At 36.2% G+C, this 13,451-nt stretch overlaps 1 protein-coding gene across 1 annotated transcript in view; it reads left to right on the top strand.

The window, feature by feature from the left end:
* LOC120852620 (3'-5' RNA helicase YTHDC2) overlaps positions 1–13,451 on the top strand; it is a 69,961-nt gene that overhangs the window by 24,176 nt on the left and 32,334 nt on the right. The window contains exons 10-16 of the mRNA XM_040225950.1: positions 862–997; positions 5,076–5,202; positions 5,586–5,651; positions 10,515–10,693; positions 10,937–11,033; positions 11,112–11,199; positions 11,286–11,366. Of these exons, the coding sequence (XP_040081884.1) occupies positions 862–997; positions 5,076–5,202; positions 5,586–5,651; positions 10,515–10,693; positions 10,937–11,033; positions 11,112–11,199; positions 11,286–11,366 (774 nt within the window). The remainder of the gene's footprint in view (positions 1–861; positions 998–5,075; positions 5,203–5,585; positions 5,652–10,514; positions 10,694–10,936; positions 11,034–11,111; positions 11,200–11,285; positions 11,367–13,451) is intronic.

Below are 13,451 nucleotides of genomic sequence, written 5' to 3'. Positions count from 1 at the left end.
AGTGCAGGAGACCTGGGTTTGATCCCTGGGTTGGGAAGATCCCCTGGAGAAGGGCATGACAACTCAGTCTAGTATTCTTGCCTGGAGAATCCCCATGGACAGAGGAGCCTCACAGGTTGCAAGAGTCAGACACAACTGAGCGACTTTCACTCAGAGTTCTTAAAAAGGCATTGGTGATTAGAATAATGACTGATTGGGACTGTGTACTTTTTAGAAAAGGAATTAAACTGTATTGAGCATGAGAATGCAAATATGCTTGGCAGTTTTCTCCCATTGTTTAAAGTTCTGATGCATCCAAATGAACTATTCTTGTAAAGAATGTATACTTTTAAAGAACGTTTAAAAATTGTTATTTAATGTTGGGACTATCCATTTGGTTCAGTGAATAGCATTTTGATCCTGTAAATTAGTGATTCTTAAGCCTGGCTACATATTAGCATCTCCTGAGGAACATTTAAAGTCCTGTGGAATCTGGCTTCTGTCAGAGATTCTGATGTACTTGCTCTGGGGTGGGTCTTGGCTTCAGTGTTGACAAGCTCCAGGTGACATTTCCTCTGTGGTACAGTTGGGAGAAAAGACCACTGATCTGCAGGTATATTTAGCAACATTGTGTCAGAAGCACAGTTAATATTGTGACTAGATCATCCTGCCTTGTTGACAAGCTTATTCTCAGGTAAAAGATGAATGTGAAAACAAAATACAGTGTTGGAAATGATAATGTTTATGATGAAATGACAAACTTTTATGTCAAATCCTTTGATATTACACTGTATGACTAATAGTTCTTATGGTCATTATGGCCATCTTGTGTTCTTTGCCAGCAAAGGTTAAGTAATTTATAATCTTTGTTTCTTTTTTAAGACAGAAAAAGATGTGAATTGCCTTGAACCATGGTTAATAAAGGAAATGGATGCTTGTCTTTCTGACATATGGCTGCATAAAGATGTTGATGCCTTTGCTCAGGTCTTTCACCTTATTTTAACTGAAAATGTTAGTGGTAAGTGTAAATTATTTCAGTTTTTTAAATTACTCTTGCAGTTATTTATTATGATAGAGATATAGTTTAATTCATAAAATTCAAGATTCACTTTTTGTTCACCACCAATAATTTGTTATTTTGGAGTACTTATTTCAAATGTACAAGTGAGGATTTTTCTTATTAGCATAGTAGAATAGACATTATACAATAGAATAGTATTATATTAAATCAAGGATTCTTAACATAATGTCTCCAGAACAGTTTTATGGGGTCTGTGAATATATGATAATTATATGCAATAGTGTTTTTATGTGTATAAGATTTGTGATATAAATATACTCACCCCCAAATCACACCTCTTCCTCCTTGAAAATCCAAATATCTTGGATTTTCAGAGATTTATGATTTCAAAACAGGGAAAAATGTTATTATCTTTTGCTCTAGATTATTCATTCAATAAGTGAAAAATTTTAGTATATACCTTTAGTTATTTAGGCTCAAGTTCTGAATCACATGTACCTGCATTATATCATGTGACATATTTTCATTAATGATTTATTCTGATTTCATTCATTGATTATAATGGATATTAATAATCAGAGGTGAGTTTTAGAACCCTAAAGGCTTTTAGGCAAAAGGTAGAATGATGGTAATGGAAGGTCAGTACTGAAAGGGACTTAGGTGTCAAATAGTTTATCCCCTCACTTGAATTCTCAGCATTATTATAATTGACCACTTCCTTCTTGAAACATGTTCTTCAGTTTGGTTCTGATATTCCTTCTTAATTTATTTTTTTTCATCTCTCTGACTGGTAGGTCTTGGTTTCCTTGGCAGGATTTTTGTCTTTTTCTTGACCTCCAAATATGGAATGTCCTAACCCTCAATCCTTAAACTACTTCTCTTTATGCTTACTCCTGAGTTGAATCTCATCTAGTCATAGCTTTAAATATTTATTTAAAATGACTCCTAACTTTATGTCGTCTCCAATCCTGACCTTCCCCCTCACTTCAGTATACCTCACTACTTGACATCTCCAGTTGGAAGTCTGTTAGAGGAATAAAAATAGATTTACGCCAAACTACTTGATTTTCTATCTCCTAACCTCTCTCTCAACCCGCTATTTCATGAATGTTCTTCTAGTGATCATTATCAATTTTAGACCCCATTAAAAATGCAAGTGCTTGGCCATCCCAGGCACACTGAATCTAACCTTAGGGTACTACCATTCACCTAGTTGCTAAGATAACAAAATATAAAATCATCCTTGACTTTGCTCTCATACCTCACGTGTAATCCATTAGCAAATCTTGTTAGTTTTACCTTATAAATAAATCCTGAATCTCACCATATTTTACTGCCTATACTGCTGCCATCCTAGCCCAAGCCAACATTTTTTTCCTGGACTGTTAACACTGACCTGTTAACAGCTTCTGTTCTTATGTTACTTATAGTCTGTTCTCCAGAGAACAGTTGGATTGATCCTTTCCGAAAGGCAATTGGATCATGCCACTTCTCTTCTCTCAGCTTTCCGATGGCTTTCAGTTACACTTTGAATAAAAATCAACATCTTTTCCCCTGATTTAGTCTCTGATATTCTTTTTAAATCTCATTTTCTACTGTTTGCCTTGTTCACTGTAATTTAGCCACTCTTATCTTCTTGCTCTTCATATTTGCTGTCTCATTCCCATCTTTGGGGCCTTTGCTTTTGTTGTTTGTTTATGCTTGAAATGATCTAATATGGTCCAATGCCTACTTCATTTAGGTTTCTATCCATAAGTTAGGAAATTTGAATTCTGAGACACATTGCTTTAAAACATTTATGAAACATTTTAAAGTATTTTTGTATTATCTTTGACCCTCTTTTTAGATATTTCTTTTGTGACTACTAGACTATTACTTTGATAATGGTCATCTCTCCTTTATAGTTTTATTGGACATTTTCCAGAGCCCAGTATTCTAATGTCTTAAGCCATGTGTAGTGAACTAAAATGTTAGCATATCTCTATGAACAGTAATTTACTTTCCATATTTTTATTTCTCTTCTAAAATCTCAATGCTTAATTTTAAGGTACCAGAAGTTGAAAATATTTCATGTGATCCAGGAAACCTTTGGCTTCATAGATTTCTTTTTAACTGTATCAATCCTGTGTGATCTTGTGTAGCCAGGTAGTAATTAGCTGGTTTAGTTCAGTTCAGTTCAGTTCAGTTGCTCAGTCGTGTCCGACTCTTTGTGACCCCATGAATCGCAGCACGCCAGGCCTCCCTGTCCATCACCATCTCCCGGAGTTCACTCAGACTCATGTCCATCGAGTCCGTGATGCCATCCAGCCATCTCATCCTTGGTCGTCCCTTTCTCCTCCCAGCATCAGAGTCTTTTCCAATGAGTCAACTCTTCTCATGAGGTGGCCAAAGTACTGGAGTTTCAGCTTCAGCATCATTCCTTCCAAAGAAATCCCAGGGTTGATCTCCTTCAGAATGGACTGGTTGGATCTCCTTGCAGTCCAAGGGACACTCAAGAGTCTTCTCCAACACCACAGTTCAAAAGCATCAATCCTTTGTGCTCAGCCTTCTTCACAGTCCAGCTGGTTTAGTAGGACTAGGCATTCTGTGGAATGCTGGATGCTAGTCATCTATTGCTGCATAAGAAATGATTCCCAAACTTAGCAACCTAAGATATTTATTATTTTCCATAGTTATTGAGAGTCAAGAATCTGGGAGTGGCTTAACTGAGTGGTTCTGGCTCCTAGTCACTCGTAGACTGGTAGTTAAGCTGTTGGCAGGGGTTGCAGTCATCTGAAAGTTTATTGAGACTGAGGATCTGCTTCTAAGATGGCTCACTCTCATGGCTGTTGGTCAGAGAACTCAGTTTGTCTCTGCTGTTGGCAGAAGGCCTCTGTTCTTTGCCATCTGGACCATCCATAGGATTGCCTTGTTCTTCTCAGAATGTGACAGCTGGCTTCTCCCAGAATGTGTGATTCAAAAGGGAAAAAGGGAAAACAAAGAAGAAACTGTAGGTACCTTTCATGTCCTCATCTCCAAAGTTGCACACCATTTTTTCCACTTTGTTCTATTTGCTAGAATGAGTCACTTAGGCCAGCTCACACTCAAGGAGAGGGGAACTAGGCTCCACCCTTTGAAGGAAAGAGAATTAGTGAATTTTTGGTCGTTTTCTAACTCCCATGCTTATCTGTACCCCCAATTGAATATTCCATTGAAGTAGTAATTCTCATATAGTGAACACAAATCATAATCTTTGCAGATCTTTTTAATAATGCATGTGCTTTCTCACCTGAGACTGCTGAATCTGAATCTAGAAGTAAGGCATAGCTATCTGTGCTTTCAGAAATAAAAAGCCTGAAGTAATTCTCTTATAAGTCCCCCTGTCTACCTAAGAACCATTGGCTTATATTAATATTTGATACCATGTTTTAGGGGGTTGTTAACCTGTTTTACTATAGAGTGTTTTTCTCAATAGTGATTTCTTTCTGAAATTACCAATTTTGTACTTTATGAACATTAGTTCTAAGTAATTATAATACATTGCATTGCTTGAGATATATTTTAAGATGGAATTTAAATTCAATGAAAGTTTATTTTTTTTTCCTCATGGAGGGGTTTTATGGGAAGTAAACTTTCTGCCAGTGTTACTCTCTTTAAGCATCTTATAAGACGACCCTGGATTGATGGGGGAATAAAAGCAAAATAAAAGGATGTCAAAAAATCATTTAAAATTTTTTGTTTGCCCTTTTAACTTTCGCTACTAGATTCTGATGATGATTAACTTTTTAATTATATCTTGCCATTTGATTAAGGCAGAATCTAGATTTAAGAAGGTTACTTAAGAGTTCAACAAAGTTAATAGCTTTCCTTTCTGCTTTGATTAACACTATCTCTCCTTCTCCTGCCTTCCAACTTGTGGTACTTATTTTATCCTGCTTATACTAATGACACATCAGGATCAGATCTTAGATGATCTGAGTTAAGGGTTATACAGTGCTGTTATATATTTAGGTTAATTCCCCTAATATTCAAAGAAATTAAAATGTATTTAAATAATTTGAAAATTTAACATTTACACATCTTTTCTTTCTTTTAGTTGATTATAGACATAGTGAAACCAGTGCAACAGCTCTGATGGTTGCTGCAGGACGAGGTTTCTCAAGTCAAGTAGAACAGTTAATTAGTATGGGAGCCAATATTCATAGTAAAGCATCAAATGGCTGGTAATTTTTAATTGCATCTGTTCTTTGCATACCTTCATATAGCTACATATATCTTTTTTGATTTCTTATATTTGCCTTTATATTAAAAGCTATTGTGAGGGGACTTCCCTGCTGGTCTAGTGGTTAAGACTCTGAGCTTCCACTGCAGGGGACATGGGTTTAATACCTGGTTGGCAACTAAGATCCCACAGACCATGCAACACAGCCAGTAAATAAATAAAGTTGCTTAAAAAAAAGAAAAACTTAAAAAAATGAAAGCTGTTGTGTAAAATTGCTCATACATATCTACTTTAATTGATGAATGAATAACTTCAAGTAATTAGTGTCCTAATTTTGAGAACATTATTTGTCTTTTTTAATTTGATACCTTTGAATTTTGTCAGGATGGCTTTAGATTGGGCTAAACACTTTGGCCAGACTGAAATTGTGGATCTTCTAGAATCTTACAGGTAAAACTTTTTGCTATTTTTAATTCTAACTCCTTTTGAAAGATGTTAGCCGTATAAATCATAGAATGTGATCTATAAAAGCTATTTATAGTCTCTTATCCAGCTATATATATATATTTGTAGTTCTAAGAACTTTTTCTAATAATAGTTTACAGTTACTTTGTAGGTTGCTAATAAGATTTCCAAGGCAAACCATTTAATATCACAGTAATCCAAGTCTATGCCCCAACCAGTAATGAAACTGAAGTAAAGAATCTGAAATTGCATGGTTCTACGAAGACCTACAAGACCTTCTGGAACTAACACCCCAAAAAGATGTCCTTTTCACTATAGGGGACTGGAATGCAAAAGTAAGAAGTGAAGAGATACCTGGAGTAATAGCCATATTTGGCCTTGGAGTACAAAATGAAACAAGGCAAGGGCTAACCGAATTTTGCCAAGAAAATGCACTGGTAATAGCAAATACCCTTGTCTAACAACACAAGAGATGCTTCTACACATAGACATCACCAGATGGTCAATACCAAAATCAGATTGATTATATTCTTTGCAGCGAAAGATGGAGAAGCTATATACAGTCAGCAAAAACAAGACCGGGAGCTTTCAGTGGCTCAGATCATGAATTCCTTAGTGCCAAATTCAGACTTAAATTGAAGAAAGCAGGGAAAACCACTAGACCATTCAGGTATGACTTAAATCCCTTATGATTATACAGTGGAAGTGGCAAATAGATTCAGGGGATTAGATGATAGGGTACCTGAAGAACTATAGACAGAGGTTTATGACATTGTACAGGAGGCACTAATCAAGATCATCCCCAAGGAAAAGAAATGCAAAAAGGCAAAATGGTCTGAGGAGGCCTTCCAAATAGCTGAGAAAAGAGAAGCTAAAGCAAAGGAGAAAAGGAAAGATATAAGCATCTGAATGCAGAGTTCCAAAGAATAGCAAGGAGAGATAAGAAAGCCTTCCTCTGCGATCAATGCAAACAGATAGAGAAAAACAATAGAATGGGAAAGACTAGAAATCTCTTAAAAATAATTAGAGATACCAAGAGAATATTTCATGCAAAAATGGGCTCAATAAAGGACAGAAATGGTATGGACCTAACAGACGCTGAAGATACTAAGAAGAGGTGGCAAGAATACACATAAGAACTACACAAAAAAGATTTTTGTGACCCAGATAACCACGATTGTGTGATCACTCACCTAGAGCCAGATATCCTGGAATGTGAAGTCAAGTGGGCCTTAGGAAACATCCTACGAACAAAGCTAGTTGGAAGTGATGGAATTCCAGTTGAGCTATTTCAAATCGTAAAAGATGATGCTGTAAAACTGCTGCACTCAGTATGCCGGCACATTTGGAAAACTCAGCAGCTGCCACAGGTTGAAAAGGTCAGTTTTCATTCCAATCCCTAAGAAAGACAATGCCAAAGAATGCTCAAACTACCGCACAATTGCGCTCATCTTACACACTAGTAAAGTAATGCTCAAAATTCTCCAAGCCAGTCTTCAACAGTATGTGAACCATGAACTTCCAGATGTTCAAGCTCGTTTTAGAAGAGGCAGAGGAACTAGAGACAAGTTGCCGATATCTGTTAGATCATCAGAAAAGCAAGAGAATTCCAGAAAAACATCTATTTCTGCTTTATTGACTGTGCCAAAGCCTTTGACTGTGTGGATCACCACAACCTGTGGAAAATTCTTAAAGAGATGAGAATGCCAGAACATGAAGTTAAAATATATTAAAATGTTTTTTATTCAGGAACACAAAATATTTATTTGACTTGGGTTTTTGTATTATATTACATCTATAGATTTAGTCTTGAATATTTGTTGGGAATACCAGACCACCTGACCTACCTCTTGAGAAACCTGTATGCTGGTCAGGAAGCAACAGTTAGAACTGGACATGGAATAACACATTGGTTCCAAATAGGAAAAGGAGTATGTCAAGGCTGTATATTGTCACCCTGCTTATTTTGCAGAGTACATCATGAGAAACACTGGGCTGGAGGAAGCACAAGCTGGAATCAAGATTGCCGGGAGGAATATCAATAACCTCAGATATGCAGATGACACCACCCTTATGGCAGAAAGTGAAGAACTAAAGAGCTTCTTGATGAAAGTGAAAGCAGAGAGTGAAAACGTTGGCTTAAAGCTCAACATTCAGAAAACTAAGATCATGGCATCCGGTCCCATCACTTCATGGCAAATAGATGGGGAAACAGTGGAAACAGTGGCTGACCTTATTTTTCTGGGCTCCAAAATCACTGCAGATGGTGATTGCAGCCATGAAATTAAAAGATGCTTACTGCTTGGAAGGAAAGTTATGACCAACCTAGACAGCATATTAAAAAGCAGAGACATTACTTTGCCAACAAAGGTCCATCTAATCAAGGCTATGGTTTTTCCAGTAGTCATGTATCGATATGAGAGCTGAACTATAAAGAAAGCTGAGTGGTGAAGAACGGATGCTTTTGAACTGTGGTGTTGGAGAAGACTCTTGAGAGTCCCTTGGACTGCAAGGAGATCTAACCAGTCCATCCTAAAGGAGATCAGTCCTAGGTGTTTATTGGTAGGACTGATGCTGAAGCTGAAACTCCAATACTTTGGCCACCTGATGTGAAGAGCTGACTCATTTGAAAAGACCCTGGTGCTGGGAAAGATTGAGGGCAGGAGGAGAAGGGGATGCCAGAGGATGAGATGGTTAGATGGCATCACCAACTCAATGGACATGGGTTTGGGTGGACTCCGGGAGTTGGTTATGGACAGGGAGGCCTGGAGTGCTGTGGTTTATGGGGTTTCAGAGTCGGACATGACTGAGCAACTGAACTGAACATCTATAGATTTAGTCTTGAATATTTATTAGATGAAGTAAACATTTGATGTATCAAATTATTTTTATCATTTTAATTTCATTAAATGATAATGTAGTATGTCAAAATTATCTGCACATCCAAATGCTAATTCTGGTGTGGTGGGTTTTGTCATTTCATTAATTGCACCCAGAACTTGCAGTCCTTTTAGTGCTAACACTTTGAAAGTTCCATTCTTATGGTGTTAGGTATAGCTTACTGGATACTACAGATTACCATGTAAAGCAGTTATCTGGATAATATTGTAGGTATCCTAGCTAAGTCAGCTTTCTTTTTGTTCAATAGATCATGATATTATCAATTATAAATTTAAAATATTTAAATTCATTATGTTTCCTGGATTGATAAAGTTTATAGCTTTAAACAGCACAAAAGTAAAACAATAAACTTGAAATGGTTTAAGTTGAACTTTAAAATTTTAAATACTACAGTTATAAAGTTGAAAAAGGTTCATATTTTTCCTATTGAAAGCAGTCTTATTTTTCACCTAAGCTCTTTTAGAGACATTGAGCTGAACTGAACTTTCTAGAAATCATATTGATAATTTCTAGTGATGGCAGCAGTCTATATTTTTACATATAGCATGAAGAAACAAGTGGGTTATTCCAGTAATTTCAGTTTGAAGTGAAGTGAAAGTTGCTCAGTCATGTCTGACTCTTTGCAACCCCATGGACTATACAGTCCATGGAATTCTCCAGGCCAGAATACTGAAGTGGGTAGCCTATCTCTTCTCCGGTAGATCTTCCCTACTCAGGAATCGAACCAGGGTCTCCTGCTATTCAGGCAGATTCTTTACCAACTGAGCTATTAGGGAAGCCTACTTTTAGTATAGGAGAACCAAATTAACAGTCATGTTAAGCTGGTACCTGTACAGTTCTTTTATTTTTAATGAGAACTATTTTTCAGAATATTGTTTATAATAATGAGTAGTTAGAAACAACCTATTAAAATATAAATGATGACCAAAAGTTTGTGTTTTTTAAGTTTTATCGATATTCAATTCACATATAATTCACCTACTTTAGTGTGTATTCCAGTGGTTTTTAGTATGTTCAAAGAGTTATGCAGTCATCACCACAGTCAGTTTTAATAACATTTGCATCACTCCAAAAAGAAACCTATGCTCATTAGAAGTCTCTTCTTATTTTTCTCAACTTTCCCAGCCCTAGGCAACCACTAATCTACTTCCATTTTCTATAGATTAATATTCTGGACAATTCATATAAATGGAATTATATAATCTGTGGTCTTCTATAATTGGCTTCTTTCACTTAGCATAATGTTTTCAAAGGTCATCCATGTTGTGACATCCTTTTAATGACTGAGTAATATTCTATTTTCTGGGTAGACTACAGTTTGTTTATTCATTCATTAAATGATGAACAGTTCAGTTGTTTCAACTTTTGGGATGTCATGAATAATCACCGGTATAAATATTTGTATACACATTTTTATGTGGACAGATATTTTAATTTCTTCTTATACTATATTCCTAGGAGTCTAACTGCTGGGGCACATGGTAACACTGTGTTTAACATTGTGAGAAACGGCCACATTGTTGTCCAAAGTGGTTACATCATTTTACATTTCGACTTGGTTCCAGTTTCTTCACATCCTCTCTCACACTTATTATTATTTGTCGTTTGATGATAGTCATTCTAGTGGGTATGAAGTGGTATTTCACTGTGGTTTTGAATTTCATTTTTCTGATGACTAATGATGTCATGTGCTAGTTGGCTGTTTGTATATTTGCTTTGAAGAAATGTCTTCAGGTTGAGCTTTTTAAAAAGCACCTGTTGCCAAGTTTTACTTTGAATAATATACTTGAAACCAAAATATGAATTATATTATAGCTAGAGCATTAATTGTCACTTGACTTTTTAGAGTATATTGAAAATGTGAAGGTGGACATAATGGGAATAATTGGCAAGGGTTACTCTTTTTAATGGAATTCAACTTGATCTATTTTTTTTTTTTTCTTCTAGTGCTTCTTTGGAATTTGGAAATCTGGATGAAAGCTCTTTGGTTCAAACAAATGGGAGTGATCTCAGTGCAGAAGACAGAGAACTTCTGAAAGCTTATCACCATAGTTTTGATGATGAAAAAGTAGACTTGGATTTGATTATGCATCTTCTATACAATATCTGCCATAGTTGTGAAGCTGGTAAATGAGTATTGTCTAAAAGAACTGGAACAAAAATATATTCTTTGATTTAGAGATTAATATTTTGTGTATATAAGTTTTCATATAATTCCATTGATAATAATGCACAATCTCTTTAAATGTCATAAGTATTAGAGCTTATCAGTACTTGAAAACACATATATAGTTCATTATATCTAGTTGTTTTGATTGATTCTTATTTTACAAAGAGATTGAATGTTAAAAAAATCATTCTTCTTCAAGGTGCAATATTGATTTTTCTACCTGGATATGATGAAATTGTTGGTCTGAGGGATCGTATCCTGTTCGATGACAAGCGGTTTGCTGATAATGCACATAGGTAAAAGCTAACACTTTGTATTTGTTACTTTTAATAACAGTTAGGTACCACAGTATATTTTCTCTTAATTGTCAACAGATACCAAGTCTTTATGCTTCATTCAAATATGCAAACATCTGATCAAAAGAAGGTATTAAAAAATCCACCTGCAGGTGTTCGAAAAATAGTAAGCTTCATAAAATTTTCATTTTTCCATTTTGTTAATCATTGGTTTTGTGTTCATATTAACTATGATATAATATTCCATTGCAGATCCTTTCCACCAATATTGCTGAAACCAGCATCACAGTCAATGATGTTGTCTTTGTTATTGATTCTGGTAAGGTGAAAGAGGTATGTATGAATAAATTGTATTTTTACTTAAATGAAGAAGGTTAAGTTCCATAACAATAAATATTTTTATGAGCAGAATTCATCTTAATGGGGAAACTTCTGGTTCTAGGATGAATTTGACATAGTAAATGTTAGTTTCACTGAAGTGAATATTCTACCTTAAACAATTCAGTTTGTAGGGTTTGTCTTGTTATTCTAACAGTTTAGCTTCTGCAGCTTCCCTGTGGCTCAGATGGTAAAGAATCCGCCTGCAGTGCAGGAGAACCAGATTTGATCCCTGGGTTGGGAAGATCCCCTGGAGAAGGAAATGACAACCCATTCCTGTATTCTTGCCTTGAGAATCCTATGGACAGAGAAGTCCGTGGGATTGCAGAGTTGGACACGACTGAATGACTAACACACACACACACTATTAGGAAGAAAATGAAGCATTTGGCTAGTAACTGAAAGTTTTGTCAATGTGGAAATTGGATTACATATTTTCTATGTTTTCTTTCTACTTACGGGCATGGACTGTGTCCTTCTTGTTCATTGTTACATTTCCAATGCTCTGCATGTAGTTTTAATGGGTATTCAAAAAATGTTTAGTTCAAAAAAGCCTTCTTTAGTTCAAGAAAACAAACATAAAACCAGGTTTCAGCAAATGATGGCTACCAGAAGAATTGGGCCCATCAACTGCTTTTGTAAAAATAAATTTTATTTGAATAATGCCGTGTCCTTGTCCACTTTTACCCATTGTCTGACTGCTTTCACACTGCAATGGCAGATTTGAGTAGTTGCAACAGAGCCCCTCTGCAAAGGCTAAAAATTTCTGCTAACCCCTGATATAAATAAAAGTCAGTGTTTATTTCCTTGTAGTATTGCTGCTACTGCTGCTGCTGCTAAGTTGCTTCAGTCGTGTCCAACTCTGTGCGACCCCAGAGACGGCAGCTCACCAGGCTCCCCTGACCCTGGGGTTCTCCAGGCAAGAACACTGGAGTGGGTTGCCATTTCCTTCTCCAATGCATGAAAGTGAAAAATGAAAGTGAAGTCGCTTAGTCGTGTCTGACTCCTAGCGACCCTATGGACTGCAGCCTACCAGGCTCCTCCATCCATGGGATTGTCCAGGCAAGAGTACTGGAGTGGGTTGCCATTGCCTTTTCTGTGTAGTATTGCAGTGCCCACCAATTCTCAGTATTCCTAATTTTGGTTAGTCCTTTCATGAAAGAGGGGCTTCCCTGGTGGCTCAGAGGTTAAAGTATCTGCCTGCAATGTGGGAGACCCGGGTTTGATCCCTGGATTGGAAAGATCCCCTGGAGAAGGAAATGGCAACCCACTCCAGTACTCTTGCCTGGAGAATCCCATGGAGGGAAAAGCCTGGTAGGCTACAGTCCACGGGGTCACAAAGAGTCGGACACGACTGAGCGACTTCACTTTCACTTTCACTTTCATGAAAGAATTGAAAATTTTTGGTTTTTCAAGGAAATAAATGCTATCCATTTTGGGAAAACAAATCATGTTTGCTCTAGTGGATATAAATGATCATTTTTAATGTGAAAAGAAGTTACCTTTGTGTGTTATTAAGAAAACTGATGGTAGTGTCAAAAGTTATTTTATACACAAAATTGATAAGGGTAATATTAAAAATCAAAATAAGCAGCATCTTTTCTAAAAATGTCATAATAAACTATTAAGAGAACCCATTTATATTTATCTATGTAGTTATTTTATGAAAAGGATGGTATAAAGTCACTAGAGTATATACTAGTTAAAAATGAATATTTCTCTATAGTAAATTTTCACTTTAGTAGTGAAAATATGGGATTAGTAGTGGTTCTTTTTTACTTTCTCTTTTGTAACATTCTGGATAGGCTGACACATTAGTAGTTCAGCAAGAGATAAAATGGATGGGGTTGAAAATTCTTCATTTGGGAATAGGATTATTTTAGTGATTATTACTGTTCTCTCCAATCAGCTTCCTGAAAAGTATGTCAGAAAATGTCTTTCCCTGATGACTCCTATTCCCCACGATGATGTAAATCTGATAGAAAATGACCTTAAGAGAATAGATCAGTTCTCTCCAATCTTGATGCTTTATGAGAACTG

Source organism: Oryx dammah, unplaced genomic scaffold, assembly GCF_014754425.2.
Source record: "Oryx dammah isolate SB20612 unplaced genomic scaffold, SCBI_Odam_1.1 HiC_scaffold_26, whole genome shotgun sequence".
Taxonomy (NCBI): domain Eukaryota; kingdom Metazoa; phylum Chordata; class Mammalia; order Artiodactyla; family Bovidae; genus Oryx; species Oryx dammah.
Note: the sequence above shows the minus strand (reverse complement) of the source record. Positions and strands in the feature narration are given on the sequence as shown.